This window comes from Podarcis cretensis (genome assembly GCF_951804945.1).
Source record: "Podarcis cretensis genome assembly, chromosome: 1".
NCBI lineage: Eukaryota > Metazoa > Chordata > Lepidosauria > Squamata > Lacertidae > Podarcis > Podarcis cretensis.
The window spans coordinates 100,024,070-100,041,954 of NC_137170.1; the positions used below are offsets into that span (position 1 = coordinate 100,024,070).

At 39.6% G+C, this 17,885-nt stretch overlaps 1 protein-coding gene across 7 annotated transcripts in view; it reads left to right on the top strand.

Moving 5' to 3' along the window:
• The window catches only part of THSD7B (thrombospondin type 1 domain containing 7B), a 452,267-nt gene that overhangs the window by 146,161 nt on the left and 288,221 nt on the right, over nt 1–17,885 (top strand). For all 7 annotated transcript variants that reach the window (XM_079993005.1, XM_079993004.1, XM_079993009.1 and 4 more), the window contains one exon: nt 9,045–9,219. In XM_079993005.1, coding sequence (XP_079849131.1) covers nt 9,081–9,219 — 139 coding nt within the window. In that variant the 5' untranslated portion in view covers nt 9,045–9,080. The remainder of the gene's footprint in view (nt 1–9,044; nt 9,220–17,885) is intronic.

Here is a 17,885-nt window from a genome sequence, read left to right on the forward strand (position 1 = left end):
CAAACCCTCGCCATAATCAACTCCCGCCCAGAAACCTATGTCCCCAATGTGGAAGGACATGTGGATTCAGAATTGGCCTCCACAGTCACTTACGAACTCACTGTTAAACCCGTGTTAATGGAAGACAATCTTACTTGGCTACAAGTAATCGCCAAAGAAGAAGCTATACAGCCATGGAAGCTGTCCCAGGTAGTGCTATTACTACTGTGTTAGGACTCCACGCACTACATGGCTTTGCCACTGCTGTTGAACAGCTATCCTTAGCAAGAAATGTGGAGCAGTCTCCTGTCTGCTTAGCAAATTTTGCTGCGTTTTAACCAGTAGAGGCACTTATACCTAACCCTGTATTTTCCTGAGCAGTTCATGGGATTGAGTGAAAATCAGACACACATGAAGTAGGTCTGCACAAAGAGGAAGGAACAGGACTGTGCCTTACCCTCATGTCACTTGCCCAGCCTAAATCTGCCCGTGACATCAACCCATTGAGTATGGAAGTCTAATGAGGAATACATGCACATGCTCTCTTTGCTCTGCATATGTGTATTGAGTGAAGGGAGCCTGGTCATTTTATCTGCAGTGAGAAGTTCTGCTGCTAGTCATTTAATGGGTATAGCTAGGCTTGTAAAATTCTTAAGAATTAAGCTTTCCATTTTACAAAGCATATACTGTACTAGCAATGCTTATGTCACAGGATTTTTTTGTCACAGGACTAAGGAACATCTTGACTTCAGTACAGGTAGAATAAACAAAAACTTTCATCTTTTCAGGTGGTAATAGCATGTTTAAAATCCGAAATGTGAAATGAGTGGATCATTTTCTGTAGGTCGTGCTCCTTCCCATAAGCCAAGCTGCTCTGCATTCTCAAGGGGAAAAGGAACAACCGAGTTGACTTCTCATTATTTCTTCCTATGGTGCGTTCTTATTGAATTATTGCCAGGTATTGCCAGCAGATGCTCATCAAGTCACTGCAGGGCTCCTCTGTTAATTGAACTATAATGGGTATGACAGCAGGGAAGGTCAAAAATGATAGGACCAGTGATGATATAACATGAACTCTGGTCTCCTACAAACTGAAGAGATAATTGCCCTTGCCAGGGTATGGTTCTGCAAAAGTTTTCTTTGGAGAATCTGCAGTGTTCCTCTTTGTGTGCCATAGTTATACTAGTCATCTTGGTAAGAACAAGGTCAACCTTGCACATGGGCCGGTAGCTTTTACTCTGAAACTACAGAAACGGTCATTGTAGAGGTTGAAAGGTAAAAGTGGTCACGGGCTTGAATTTAAGGACAACCCAATTGTTTTCAAGGCTTGTTACCGTAATTGAGCACAATACAACTATAGGATCTGTTTTCTCATTTGCAGTAGTAATTATTGAATTGTTTGAGAACAAGGCATGTTGTTGGTAAATAAGCGGTTCTTTTCAAGCAAGAATATTTAGCAAACAATAAACATGTTTAAAAGGATGGAGTTCTCCAGGAGTAGCCATTTTTATTTTTTATTTTGCTTACAAATGAAAGAATAATAATATGGGAGTATCTGGTGACAACTTGATTGCACATCTAAGCCATATGGTTACTCTGGGCAACAATATTTAGGGAACATGTTTCTTTTTCAGAGATGGAAATCCCTAAAAAAGTAATGCTCTGTATAGGTGCTTTGTGTTACTGTTGTGAGACCTGATGATGCACCTGAATGCCCACGTTGGTCATGGATTGAGCATGGAAGCATCAGTGACCAGCTATATCCTGACAGATGGGCATTGCTCTGCTGCTAATATCCAAGGGTTAAAGGTGCCTGCCTTTTCCAAGCCATCTTGATGCATTTTTTTGTTTAAGTACTAAACCACAGAGCCAACAACATGGGAAGTTGGCTTTTGGGTGTTTGTGTTTGTGTGGTGGATTGATTTTTAAATCAAGGCAATTTAAATAATTGATATTGTCCTTTGGTCATGCAGCCCTCATACGCTGTCTTTATTTAGAGACCCAGAGACTGATTTCCACTTGACACTTTTTCTCGGCATGCAAGGATTCTAAGCAAGGATACATATTGAAAGCTAAGGCTGTAACGCTAAGCAGCAAAAAGTACTGTGGCATGTTAAAGACTAACAGATTGATGGTGGCATAAAGATTTCGTGGACTAGAGAGCTTACACGAAAGCTTATGTCACAGTACATCTGTTTGTCTTTATGGTGCTGCAAGACTCTGTTTCAGCAAAAACAACAAATACTTGGGATGCACACTTCCTATCCATGCTTCTAGAATTGTCTAGAAGCAACAGGGTTACTCGGCAAAGTAGTGTTCCTGAAAACAGAAAGCAAATAGCCATGCTGTTTGGCTGACAGTCATAAAGATTCATAATTTGAGAACTAGACACATTGTGGAAGCACTGGCAGAGGAAGAGGCATGCGGGGGGAGTGCACCGTGCCCGGCAGCATGATCCCGTGACTGCCCCCCTGCCCGCGCTGGGCATCACACCACTATGGGTGGCGCACCATGCCCCCAGGATGTGACCACACCCCTGGGCCGTGTGCCACCCCCACCTGCTCTCTGCCCCCCCCGGTGCCGGAGCATGAAGCTCTGTCACTGTGTGGAAGTCGTTTTGAATTTGGTTTGCTGGGGACTCAAAGGTCAGAGTTTGCCAGCTCAGATAATGTGGCCATTTGTGGTTTGCCTTAAATGAAGAAGGGAAGCAAGACATTGTGATGCTTGCTGGAAGTTGGAAATGCTTGGCCAGAGGATCCTGTGAGGCTCATTCATGCAACAGTGAACCATAGTCTGATATTACATCTGAAGCAGACCAATCTGTTGCTGAGCTTTAAGAGATTAGGCCACAATCAACTTGTATTTAGCATAAGATTTTATTTTAAACATGATTGTATTTTTATAGAAACACTGGTGATAATTAAATTGAAAAAAAACTTTTGTAATCTGCAAATTAATTTTTATATATTGCACATGTGTTTGTGTATGTGTGTATGCTTTTTATTTTACCCACTTATTAACCATTTACTTCCATTTCCCCATAATTTTAACTTGCATTTTATTTTCAGTGTTATTTTACTGCTTGTATTTTTTTTGCTAGTGTGACACACGATCACTTGTGTCGAGAGTTGGGGTACTCTCTAAACACGCAAAATAAATAATATTGCGAACAATGTTATCGATGCTTCTCCCACTGTCTCCTTGTTACTCCCGGTTCTCTGCTCATTTGCATAGCAGGTACAAGATGCAGCGCTATCACTTCCAGCGCTATTTAGGCATTATTTCTGAGCATTGTTTGTATCATATTTACGCTTCCCCAAATATTTTCACTTATGCGTGCTGCCTTTCAATTTTCTGTAGTGTAAGGAATCTGTCCCAATCTTTTGATTACGGTTTTATTATGTAAGTGCAGGCATATGGGCAGCGGTGTAATGTGATATATTTGCATACAGATGAAACAAGCCTGGCTTCACTTGCATCTTTCTGAATGACCTGCTCAATCTACACCATCAGGAAATATGGAAAAAACAATGCAGTGCTTTCAGAAAGTATCCAAACTTGGGAGTCATTTCTTTGCATGTGCTGGAAGTACCTAATGATAGAATGGAGTATAAGAGTAATATCACTTCACAGAAGAGTTCTGTTCTATGATTCTTTTAATTAAAAACCTTTTTGCTGATGGAAAGTTCATTCTCTGGTGTTTTCCTTAATGTATTCGTAATGCATCTGTTTGGACTCCCTTGCTAGAGATATCTTTCATTATAATCCACTTAACCGAGTTCATAATTAAACTTCTAAATGCAAAGCTTCCTTCATTAAATTTCCAGGTCGTACACTGAAAATCAAGGTTTGTGGTACTAAAGTAGGAAATGTGTGGGTTTCTTTTCTCTTCCTAATTATATCAACAGAATGAAAGATATATATTTATTACAGCAGCCTTCACTCCTCTGTACATTGCAACCCTATATACCTGGAGACAAGGCTTCTTGTACTCCTTGGGGTTTTCTTCTGAAAGTAAATGTAGAGGATCACATTGTTAAAGAGTTCTTCATAACTATGCCGGGGTGGTGTCAACTAATGATGTAAGGTGGGGGCACAATCTTACTAAAAACTAAAAGAAAGAGACTCAAAAACCTGCTTGCTAGATTTTAATGAGTCAGGTCTTTGACTGCAAAGCAATTTATCTCAACATTAAATGACCTCCCCACCCCGCCCCTGCTATGGTATCTACCTAATACTATCCATTGCAGACACACATTGTGGAATGGTTGTTTTAAGGTTTTCTGTACACACTGATAGTTCTTGCATAATGAGGAATGATGCACAATGTGTTGGTATTCCTAGATGCTGGAATACAAGCCAGGGATGGATGTTGAACTACAGTTATTTGTGAGCAAATACTATATATCTTTATCTATATCTATATCTATATATCTATATCTATCGTCTGAATATCTTCAAAGTTTGCTGCATCACTTCAGTATCTGAGCAAATGCACACTCCTACTCTCTACACAGTCAAAATGCCCTCTTAACTCCCTTGCCTTAGGTGAGCTCTTTGTACCCAAAAGGACTTCCATTTGTGATACAACATAAACTCGCAAGCATTTCCTACTAAACACAGAAAATTGCCTTATAGTAAGTCAGATCATTGCTGCACCTAGCTCTGGATTACCTACACTGACTGGCAGCAGGGCTCTGGGGTTTCAGGAAGGGACAGTGCCAGTCCTAGCTGGAGATGGAACCTATGACCTTTTGCATGCAAAGTAGATGCTCTACCATGGATCCACAGGCCTTAGAAAAAAAGAAACAATCTTTGCCTTTTCCCTTCTGATTTTCCCCCTTTCTGCAGCAGCTCAGCCCTTCACAAACCAGCCTCTTTTTGTTCTGTAATCAGTCTGCAGTTAAGAAATGTTAAGTGGAAATAATAATAATAATAATAATAATAAGTTGTTTCCATAGCACAGTTTCAACTTAAAATTTTCATTTATTCTTAATGATTTTCATCTGCAAAAGGAGTGAATCAATTGGCAGAATGCATGAAAGGAATTTGAAATGGCAGGGTATACTACCTGTTTGCATTTAAGTCATATATATCCCCTGCTGAATGCTGAATGGAAAATACACAAGCATTCCCTGCTTCATCAGCCAGACTACTGCATGTGGAAGCTGAGATACACAGTAACTTAATTTTAATCTGAAAATTGGAGGCCCCCCTAATGCAATTTATTCATGGTGCTGTGGATTGGCATATGGTGTCTGTACGTTTTTATTTTATCACCTTGACAAAAAATTTAGTGTGTCAGATTGTGTTATGGAAACCTTGCATGTGATTCTGATCTGGCTATTTTACTTGGGTGCAAATTATTGGAACCAAGTAGTTAACCTGGCATATGAGAGATGAGAATCTGGCTCAGCCTGGTGTAATTTATTCCTGTTTTCCCTGACTTGATATAATCTCTACATTCATGTCAGAGAAAGCGCCAGCCTGTTTTTGCTGCCTTTCTTAAGAAATTACAATATGCTGAGACTTAGAAGCAACAGCCTCATAATATACACAAATTTCCTTCCAGCCATTGTCTTCCATGAACACGGTCTTAACAGTGAGTCTGTAAGTGACTGTGGAGGCCAATTCTGGATCCCCACATCTTTCCACAGTGGGGACATAGGTTTCTGGGTGGTAGTTGATCATGGTGAGGGTTTGCCTAGCATGCCTTTCTCTTAGCACGTTTCTCCCTTTCATCCCAACTTCGAGCGTCTTCAAAGTCCACGACACCTTTGCTAAAGGTTGTTCTACAACTGGAGTACTCACAAGCCAGTGTTTCCCAATTGTTGGTGTTTATACTACATTTTTTTAGATTTACCTTGAGATAATCATTGCTTCGACACTAGTGATCTTTGCTTCTTCCAGTACACTGGCAGTAGTTCGCCTGTATTTCCAAGTGATGCGTAAAATTTTTCGGAGACATCATTTATGGAATATTTCGAGGAGTTGGAGATGGCATTTATAAGTGGTCCATGTTTCACAAGCATATGTAAGGTTGGAAGTACTTTACAAAATGCTTTGCAAACAAGCATTTTGGTTTCCCAAACATTGCACTTCAATTGGGAGAAAGCTGCACTCACCGAGCTCAGGCGATGCTGGATTTTGGCATCAATGTCAGCCCTTGTGGAAAGGTAACTGCCCGGGTATGAGAAGCGATCAACACTTTCCAATGTTACACTATTGAGTTGGATTTGTGGCGCTACGGGTGTGTGTGTGTTTTATGCTTGTTGGAAGTTTACTCATAAGCCACCTCCCCTGTGTTCAGTAGGCATGCCAGTATTGTAGCATGAGTGTGGTTTTTCAATAACATGCAGAAACGAGAACAAAGCAATATACAAATGTTCTTACTGGATTTGGGTTCTGCAGTAAAATCTGGGATTTTCAGTTTAGGAACCTGCTCAACTCAGGGAAGAACAGTTTAGTAGTATATTCATCTCCAGCAGGATCATGGGCACTGGGATACATTTTCACTTGCAGCTGTCACCATCTGCAAGAAAAGGGAGAGGGTGACTAGGGCTGAGCTAAGTACGGGCTGAGTCTGAATTGCAGTAAGGCTGGGGCTCAGATTGTAATTAGCTGGGAAATTCTGAATGCGTTAGTATTCCAAAGTTCTCAATGATCCATCCAATGATGTAGCCGCTTCAGGAGGTGCAGGAGAGATTTTAAATAATAGTAGCAATTATTTCCCTGCCCTAGCACAGGCCCCGGACCCTAATTCAAGCTGAATGAGTGTTTACTGTTTTCACAGAGAAGCTCCATTGAATAGCTAAACTAACTTACGTTGCTGCTTCTTTTCCAGCAAGACCATCTCTATAGCTTCTAAATTATTGCCATTTGCTATTGGCTAAGCTATATATGTGAATGAAGTTAGATAAAAATGTCATTTCACTTCCATTTTGGGTAGCCTCTATCTGATAAATATAATTGCATATGTTTATCATGATAGAGACTGTTTCAGAGTAATTTAAATAAAATTATCTTTTTTTAAAAAGTTTTTTTTATATATTTTGTACATCTACTTTGTGTGGTATTTTCAGGCTTATCTTTGCCTTATCTGCACACCATGTATTGTGTATAGTAATAATAGTTCATTTTATAAGGTTACAAATGTAATAGTTTGGAAAGAAGCTTTTAATAACTGATAACTATAAAGAAAAGCACCAAAAATGATGCAACTAACCTTTTGTGGAACGAAACCTGTTCCTAATATTTGACTCTTCGTATTATGAGATATGAAGCTTCACGCTACAAAACATGAGGGAAATGACCAGTAGCAAATGTAAAATGTTAGAATCTGAGATAAATGCCTGGCAGGCAGAATAAATGCATGGAATGGGAAAGGGAGTTCAATGTTTTATAAATTTGTTCTTGGTAACAAAGCAATTGACTTTTGTTGATGCATTTATTTTGGTGTTTGAGATGCTACCATTTGTATTTCAGCTTTGTGAAACATCCTGCAAGTTGGCAGTATGCTTTCCTATTACAAATATGGGTCCTAACATACCGACATAGCAATCTTGTACTCTATAATTATTCTGTCACAAGGAGAGAAGATATGCTGCTATTGCTCTAGTGGATATGGCCACTGTATCCCTATGCAAGATTATCCTCATAGTATTTTTTTAGTGTTGTACACTCCTTTGTTATCTTTTCTAGGCAAATATAAATAAAGCAAAACAACTGGTTTGCAGCTCATGAAACTCAATTTTTACATGGTTTAGGGATGGCACAAGACTACTGGAAGAATCTTGTGCCTTTATCAGCTGTGTGGCAGGCAGAAATTCAACAGATTTAGCTGTATCATGTAAGGAAATGTAAATCTGGGAAAAGCTGCACTTGTTGACATTCTGTCTATCAAACATCACCCTGATTTATTTTGGTACTCTCTGCCCCAAATTTACCTAACTTTGAGAATGGCACAAAGCATACACAGCTGTCATGTAAGTTTGTGTGTGTCCTCTTTTGTAGACGTGGTAGAGGGTCAAATGCACATGTAGTGTATTGGACCCAGAAAACCCTGCTAGCAACCTGGATCACTTTTGCTTTGCAGAGATCTTCATAGTCACTGTAAGTGACATTTGATGCCACCTCATATCCCAAGTCATATTAATTTTGCTATTGCAAAGTGGTATATCTCCACTAGAGCGATGGATTAAATTAAATATCCTAGTAAGGTAAATAAGAAATAAGAGTATCAAATCTCAAAGGGCCTTTACAGAAATTCTGTGAAAGTGGAGAGTGGCGGTGGCAAGCAGACAGGGAATAAGAATCTTTTCCATTTCTCCAGTCGCTTCCTCGTTAAAACACTCTTTCTTTGAAGGGAAAAGGGCTACCAGGGTCCAGTGATATATGTGCTTTTGTGTGTGTAATAAGTAGTTCAACCATGTAGTGTAAGACTTATTTCTGTATAAAATACCTTAGTGAAATATTAGGGCCCGCTTCAAGTTGGCTGTCACTTCTGCATAGGGGAAACCACATACATTTTCTGCTGTAGTGAGTGCCACCCATGTTTGTCTTGTTGTATATACAGCCAATCCCAGCTTCTTATCATATACAGTGGTACCTCGGGTTACGGTAAGTACTTAATTCGTTCCGGAGGTCCAATCTTAACCTGAAACTGTTCTTAACCTGAAGCACCACTTTAGCTAATGGGGCCTCCCGCTGCTGCCATGCCGCCGGAGCATGATTTTTGTTCTCATCCTGAAGCAAAGTTCTTAACCCGAGGTACTATTTCTGGGTTAGCGGAGTCTGTAACCTGAAGCGTCTTTAACCTGAGGTACCACTGTACATGTTTGTTTTTGACGTGTAAGTGGCCATATGTGTATGAAAATATGAGACACCACTTAGAGGTGAATGTTCTTATGAACATAGTATTATACTGACCCATACCATAGGCTACAAGATTGCTACATTCCTTCATAAAATCTGTACAAGTGGCATATTTAAAGGGTTAGCTGGTGACTCTGCTCCTCTTTATCTAACTCTTTCTCTATTTCCCACCTCCCTTCTCTTTATTTTAGGAATAGTGAAGTGATCTGGATTGAACTTCATGAAGTATGGTTCTAAGGGATAGCTGGCTTTGCGCTCACTGGGCATGGCAGAGCACAAGAAGGTGCTTGGTTGTGCTTGCTCTCTTATTATTACACACATCTGATTTGGAAGGCAGGAAATCGCATCCATTTGTCTGGAAAACAGGTAGGGATGCGCATATTCTTCCTTACTGTGACTGTGATTCTGTGTGAGTTTAGGCCAGTGGTCCCCAAACGTTTACCTCCATGGTCCACTGGAAAATTGTTGCGGGTCTTGGAGGTCCACTTAATGATTTTACCTATCTGTTGTAGCAATTATAATGTACTGTATGTTTTTTTTTAATATCAAACATCTTAATTTTAGCTCCTCGTTAACTTTGGTGCTACTCCTTTCCTCCGCTTTCAAGTGCCTCTTCCTCTTGTCACTTCCAATTTGTCCTCTTCACCTTCCAGGTGACAATGCACCTGCTGTTCTTCACAGGTGTGCAGCAGAGCACCTGAATGAAGCTTGTGGATCACGGTTTGGGAATCCCTACCTTAGATACATTGAACCAAACTGCCCTTTCAGAATATCAGGTGGTTCAAGCTCTTCAGAACATAGGTGAAGTTGACTCTTCTGAGTATAAATCTTTCTTCATGTAAAAACAAATTAGTAAGTGTGGGGCTAGATGCCATCTTCTTGATAGACTAGCTTTCCACATGCATTTTTTTTTTAAAAAATTGACATGGGAGTATGAAGATACATCTACACATTTTCCCCACCTGTATTCTGGTATAATTCCAGGGGGTTGTACTGCACATTTTACTTGAAGCTGTAGAGGAGTTGTTAGTCCTTTTTTATTTTTTCCTTAAAGATAAAAAGATAAAAAAATAATACTTTCAAATTTAACCTGCTAGCTGGGCCTACAGTAGTTAAGTACTGTTCCTATTTGCTTGTATGTACAACTTGAAGGAAGACCAGAGGAGAGAAGTTTGGACAAATTTAAATTCATGCATTTCTTTGGCAGAGTGACCGATTTTTGCACATGAACAGAGCAGGAATTAGTCTACATCTGCAAGTTGTACAAGGGGAAGTGGTCATTCCCCGAAGCAATCAGCCCATAATTTGAGTTTTAGTAGTTAATCAAGCAGTTAATCAATCAAGTAGTTAATCAAGCATAGCTCTTCAAAGTCATTCTGGGTTTATGCCAAGACAAAGTGGTGGTTTCTTTCTCCCTCCACCCCACAAGTCTGGGTTTCTGTGGGTCCAAATGCCTTGTTATATCTGGAGTGCCACATGTTCACCATCCCTGGGACTTCATTCAAAAAATTTCAAGGGCCTGGAGGCAAGGGGAACAAATATATCCAACAAAATTTTAAAGAGATGTAAGACTGACCGCTATTCTTTTTTACTGTAGTATCTTAACTTAATGTCCCAAATTATATCACACCTAAAAGATGTCTTAGAGATAAATATGTGTAACAGACTATGCATTTCATTCTTTTTTCATTCAAAAAAGGCATAACGTATATTTCACTAACCTTGCCTGTCTTGTCCAACAAGTAGCAAATGCAAAAGCAGTCATATTGGGATTTCTCAAGGCCACCTTTCTTTGGTTACCTCTGACAGTTTAAACAATAAGTTCATCACTTGTTGGTTTAGAAGAAGAAGAAAACTTTGCCTGAGCCTTCCCCAAGGGTATGTTTATATATAATTATGTCTTCTCCGAGTATGACATAATCAGATACAGCTCAATAACACAAGAATAAAATACCACTAAAATCATAAAAATATGACAGAACAATCACAACCAATAGTAGCAGTTCCTACATAACCCCCCCCCAAAAAAAAAACTTGACTAGCTTGAGTGAAATTCCAACAAGCATGTTTTAATCCAGAGTCCAAACCTTTGCAAATTTGGAGCACTGGTTACCTCGAGTGGGAGAGAATTCCACACTGCAAATTACATAGGATTCCTGTCCCCATGCCCCTACCTGGGGGGCCGACCCAGAGAGTGAGGAAGATCCCTCTTCTGACCCCAGAGCCCAGGTCAGCTGATATGGGGAAAGTGTTCTGTCAAATACCAGGGTTCAAGACAATGAAGATCTTTATAAGTCAATACCAACACTTTAAATTTGTCCTGGTGGCATAGAAACAGCCAGTGCAGGCTCCACAAACTAGACGTTACATGACTGTGCAGACACACAGGCAGTGGCAGAGCTTCATGCTCTGGCATCGCGGGGTGGAGAGCAGGCGGGGGCGGGGCTGGTGCGTGTCCTGGGGGCATTGCGCATGTCCTGGAACATGGCATGTTGCTTGCAGGGGCGTGGCACCCAGCGCAGGCAGGGGGGGGGGCAGCCGTGATGGCACCCCACTGGGATCGCACTGCCAGGGGCTGTACACTCCCCCCGCACTCCTCTTCCTCTGCCAGTGCACACAGGTCAATTTTCTAAAGGCTGCGTATTCTGCACCAGTTGCAGTTTCCAGAACATCTTCAAGGGAAGCCCATCACAGAGTTCATTTTGGCAACATCATAGCTGAAAGTCCAAACTATCACCTTTTTATGTTGAGAAGAATGGTCAGTTCCACCTAATCAGGTTTACTCCGTGTATTTTTATTGCACAGAAAGGAGAATGCATGGGGCCAAAGTTTAACTATCTTGTGGGCCAATTGATTCAATTGTAATATATACATATAGCAATATGCAGTAGAAAATAGGAATCATCTGCCTGTTTTCCTTAATGTCACTTTCAGTCATGTGAATGAGACAATTATTATCATGATTGTTATTATTTGGTTCCTGATTTCCATGCTCGGTTTTGAATTGGTAGTTTCCTTTTCCCTGTGGAAAATGCAAAGATTCAGGCTCTGCAGCTGCTTTCTTGCATTCAGGCTGTAATGAGCACACTGGAATGCAACAAGCAATAAGTAAGCATGCTTAGTTTTGTAGCCTTGACTTTATATCATAGTTAAACAGAAGCATTGTAAGCACATTGTGATAAATTTTAAAACTTGAAGATGTTGAAATTAGATTACATAAGAAATAACCTAATGCAATTTGGAGCATTCTAAAAATAGATGTTATTGTCACTTATATTCACTTAGTGAAAATTTTAAGAAAGAAAAATAGCTATGTTACATATTTTTCTCAGAGCATAGCACATTCAGCAGAGATATGGAGTGCTGAAGTAGCTTGGGGGGGGGAATGTTTCAAGATATAATTTCAGAGTAAGTGAAGTTTCTCATGTTCATTATTACATTTCTATCGGGAACTGAATGTGTTTAGAGATGTGCATTGTTGTTCATAAGAAAGTGAACACCCTCTTTGGGTGCTTCTCCTGGAAATATTTTGACCTTTGCAGGTATGCCTTCATTGATTATATGAAATACCTCAGAAGTTTTAAAGATTCTTAAAATGCCATTGAAAATGAGCTAATCTCTATTTCTGTTTGTGATATTTGTGATCAAAACACTTGTGAAGAACATACCAGTTTCTGGTAAACATGGAAAAGTATGTTAAGGGAAACAAAACAGAATATAGCATTTGGTTTCTTTTCCTCACTGATAATTGAATTATAGATAATAAGGACAGACATTATTTTGCAGGTCTTTAATGGATATGGTTGCATTCAACAAATGTTATTGTACTGGACATAATTATTTTGTAAGTACTATCCTTATTTTAGGATAAATTAACAGAAGCTTGCTTGAAGGATTTTCCTATGCTTTGAATATTTATTTACACAAAATGCTCAACAAAGAGTGACATGTTTTTTTTAATTGTTATTTTATTATTGTTATTTTTTATCATGTATTAAATTTGTATACCGCACTTCATACGAATATCACAGGGTGGTTCACAACATAAAAATACAAAATAAAACACAAAATACAAAATAAACACACCCACACACCCAATATGTTTCTCAGAAATCACCAGTAAAGTTTGAGAGTACTAAAAGCTTTTATTTTGGGGAGATAATGCAAGGATCCCAGCTAGATATAGTTTAGAAGCAGGGTAAGGGTGAGGAATCTAGCTAAGGAAAGGAAATCTTTTTCCCGAAGCCATTCATGAAAAGAGTGGTGTGGATCAGCCTATGAAGACCATAGAGCTTTCTGATGAGCATGGGATCTGACACACAGAGTAATCTCATTCAGGACAGGCTCAGTTGAGGGAAAATACATGGCAAAGGGCAGAGGCAGTGAACTGCCATGAAACACCACAATAGGATTTTTTCGCTGGGGGATCGCAAGAGATCTCTGAGCCAATCAGTGTCCACTGCAGGAAATGTAGTGGTACTATCCTAGAAATTGTAAATTTGGACTTAATCCAGTTACAGGAGAACATGCTTGCTGGAGGCTGCGCCTTAATTTCTGTGAAAGAAGGGCATCTACTTGCAATAGATGTAGCACATATTTCAGGGACTGATTAGACTTGCAGTTACATGATCCATTATGCATATCAGTTATTGTGAGAAATTACCTTATGCAGCAGCCACTCTGGGGATGATCTTCGGTGTGAACCACTGGGGCTTTCCTTAGATAAATGATACTGGGGTTAAGCTTCCTCTGAATAATGCTGGAGCTGTCTCTGATTACGAGCGCTTCACCATGTTGCTTAGAGCGATGCCAAAATAAATACTTTGGGAAGGATTCACCTGATGAGCCCCGCCAGTGGAAGTCCTGTCAAAGAGCAGGCAGTAATAACAACAATACAAATAAGAATAGGAAAAACAACAGTAGCAGCAAATTTTTTATTTTCTGGAGCTTTTAAAACCTGATTTTGTCTATACTGTTGCAACTTTCATTGCAATTTTTTTTATAGTTTTTACATCCATTGCTTATGTGGCTTTATTATTCAGATTTTCCCACTTTTTTGTCAACATTAAAATCCATCATTTCCAAAAGTTGAAAAAATCAATTTAATATTAGAAATCTCACAGAAGTGTTATTTTTCTTGCTGATCATAAAATAAATGCATTAATTTATGGTGAGTGAGCCTTGTTTATCCATTTTTGTGTGGCTATGACTTGCCTTCCTCATTTAATTCTAATATAGGTAGCCAAATTAAACCAAATATTTACTTACTCCGTTTTTCCACCACAGTTGATGTGAGAAATGCTCTCCCAGCATTTAGCATAATGTTTTACTGCAGTGACTATGGGATTGTGTTGTTATATCGTTTTGGTAAAAAAAAAGTTATAGCAATTAATAAAAGTAGCATTGTCAATGTTTATAGTTTTCTTTTATGTTACATGCCTTTGTTCCTTCTAGTATGATCACATCTGCCACATCTTGAAACTGCTGTCCTCTCCCTTCTATCTGTGACCCAACATTTGGTGTTAATTATGTCTTATAATTCATAGTTTCCAAAGGGCAAAACACCATCTGGTCATGGTCTTAAAAGATAAACAACATCAACAACAAGTTTTGGTCATCCGAAATGTATTGCATTCATCAGGTATAGGGTAACACGTGGCATTGTTGGACCCCAAATCTCACCAACCCCAGCCACCATGGGTTGTAGTCTGGCAAAATCTGAAAGGCCACGGGTTCCTCACCCACTCCTGCCATACCTCTAAAGTCACCAGCTAACAAAAAGTCTGTACCCACCCTATTACCTAGCTCTTAACATGTTCTTACCCACTGGAAACTGGTCCATTAGGGCAAATGGAGGCAATGCCCCACCAACTTCAGTCTGTACTTAGTCCTCACCTGGCTGCTGCCTTCCATTCAGCTACTCACAGTGTAAGTAAGCTTTGTCAGTAATTGGCCCTGTCTCCACCTACTGGTGGTCTCCCAGCCTTCTGCGTTAGCCACCATGGCTCTTAACAGTACATCTTTGCACTTCTAAACTTATTCTTCACTGCGAGGTTTTATGAGGTTTTTTTTAAAAAAACCTCTGAGATATTTATTTTACTGTGTGTGTGTGTTTAATATTTCCACAGTTATAGATATTCAGAGCACAGCACCTGACAGACATTCATTAATGGCTTAATATCTTAATATGTCCAGATTGATTGCAACTGAACAGATCCATATACACATTCCCCCCACCCCACAATTCAAAATGCCCCTGCTCAGCATTTTAAACAAAATTATAGATAGCAGCAGTGATGGGTGATTTTAGTAGGGCTAATTTTCCTCAGCATCCCTCTGTGTGCCACTGCAGTTCGATTCAACCAAAGTTAAGCTCTTTTCAAGCTTTTTGACTTCAATAGAACTGATTTGTAAGAATGCCCTGAAATCTCTCCCACTGAATTCAGTGGGATGCAAAAAAGAAAAGAAAAGAAGATTATTCACTTTCACTGGATTATAATGTATGATTATTACATTCAAATGTACATTTTTTTCTTTTTAAAAAAGCATAATTAAAAGTGTTTTACTTTATCGCAGTTCGGAATATGTATACTGGGCAGAAACTCGCAGGCTTTGCTGAAGCAGAGTTTCCTTTTATGCCCTGTGTCTTGGAAGGCTGGTCATGAAAAATCACTTTTCAAATTAGAACTTAATAAAAAACTTTCCTGCTCCGAACAGTAAGCCCTACTCCCTATGCGATTAGTGGTTTCATTTCTTTCTCAGCAGTTGGGTAATGATTATAGCTCCAGATGCTGCGGGAGCGATAAAGAGATTGATTAATTTCACTTGAAAGGGCATATGTTCAAAGAGAATCCAATCGGAACACCACGAAAAGGGTGCTGACATCCTTGCAGCAAGAAAGCTTAACACAACTCGCTCCCCGACTGTTTCTCGGGAAAAGGATCCTCACACAAATATTATTCATCAAGTCAACATATGAAACGTTTAGCTTTTGCCTACTCAACAAGGAGAGAGATTTCATTTCTGGGTGGTAGTTGTTTCGTGAGTTTATGCTGAATCATTCTAAAACACACACAAACAACACAACACAATAGAGGTTCTGCTGTACTGGAAACTGCCAGCGAAACTAGAGTGAGTGCCTTCAGAGCTGACCTAAGCATTGAAGTATATTTGTTGAATGATTTATATGGATAACCCAAGGCTAATTGCTCAATAATATTGCTGTGTCTGAAGATCAGTTGAAATGCCTGTGAATCAGCATTCTTGTAAGGATGATGTTTTGGAGGGAGGGAGGCAGCCCAGCATCATCCTGTGCTACTGTTTAGTTGTGTCAGCTTGTACCATTGAACCAGGCAGAGTAAAACCTAGCTTTTCTCCAGTACTTTCTCCCCCAAATTCTAGTTTTAACAGTACAGTACAATAAATCAGATGGGGGACCCCTTAGGCCTGGGCCACCCAAATATGGTCCTTCAAACATCTGTCTGGCCCTTGGAAACCTCCTTCGTTGGTCCTGCTTTGCAACCCAGCTTTTTTGAATGACTAGAATGTGTCCTTGAATTCTGATATTGCTTGCTTATCTGGGTGGAGAACAGAGGGGGGCATGTGAGGGTGAATAAAAAAATAGGCTACTGGACAAAGATAAAAACAACAACATTTGTCACTCTGTTCACTTTTGCCTGTGGTCCTTCCCACCACCACTGCCAAATGGTCCTTGGAATATTGCCCAGGAGGAATGTGGCCCTTGAGGTAAAAAAAGGTTCACTACCCCTGAAGTAGGAAGTAGGAAGAAACGTGCTGGACTGTTCACACAGCAACTAAGCTTTGTGTGTATGCATTAAAAGAGAAATCCTTAGCTATGTGGTCTGGAATGGTAAGCCCCACCTCTAAATGCTTAGAATTTGTTCCCACTCCCAGCAGTTTTACTGAATATCCTGCCAACTTCTGTGGGCAACAAATGGGTTCTGCGAAAGGGGCCAGGGATACTCACCTCAGCTTTAGTTATTGCAGATTCTTCAACAACCCACTTTTCCTTTTTTCGGTATTTTTTTTTTAAATTTCTGGTTTAAAAAAGAAACCCTTGCAAATCATTCAATGGCCTATTACTTTTTGTATTTAAGTATATATTTACTGCGCTTTCATAAACAAAAATAACAAGGTGGTATACAACATATTAAAAAACAACAACCCTACTATGACAACAATAAAGACTGATTGCTTTAAAAAAAAAACCATCCCAAAGGCCTGCCTGAATGGTACAGATTTTAAAAGGTATCTGAAAGGAGGCAGAATGTAAATCCTGAAGGACTTCTGTTGGCAAGGAGCTCCACAGGGCAGAGCCTGCCACACCGAAAGCTAGGTTCTTGGTGAAGGCCAGCTGCAATTCAACATCATGGGGGAATCACTGAAGGTGCCCCGTAAGAAGATGTCAGTTATCAAGGATAGACGATAAGCAATCAGGCTAATGTACTTTGGGCCCAAGTTGTTTAGAATTAAGCACAGGAACCTTGAACCTAACCAGGTAGCAAATTGGGAGCTTACCACTAGACTCCTCTCTGTCTTTGGACTGCCTTTGCTCTTTGCCTTCATCTGTGCCCTTCTGCCTCACCACAATAACACACAGTCTTAGATTATCAGCCCAAATAGTATGTTTTCATATTTCCTTTTTAGATTTTATTAGTCATATTTTTGCATAATGAGAAAAAATTGATTAGTTTCAGCAAGCTAAGGCATCTAGATAGCAGTGGCTGGTGATAATCTTGCCGTTAAACTGCATCTTCCCACGATAGCTTATCATATATTACTAGTAATCTAATCTATATTTTGCCTGACAATTTTATTTATCTGGAATACATTATGGAACCATAATCCTCACATAAGTTTCCAAAATCCATTATTATTTTCCCCAAGTCTAGCCTAGTCAATAAACATTCTCAACTTTCCTCAGTGTGAAGTTAATGTCAGGCAACATTAAATTCCAGACCAGTAACAAGGTTAAAGTCCATTCTCTTTTGATCCTTCAGAAATGGTTCTAT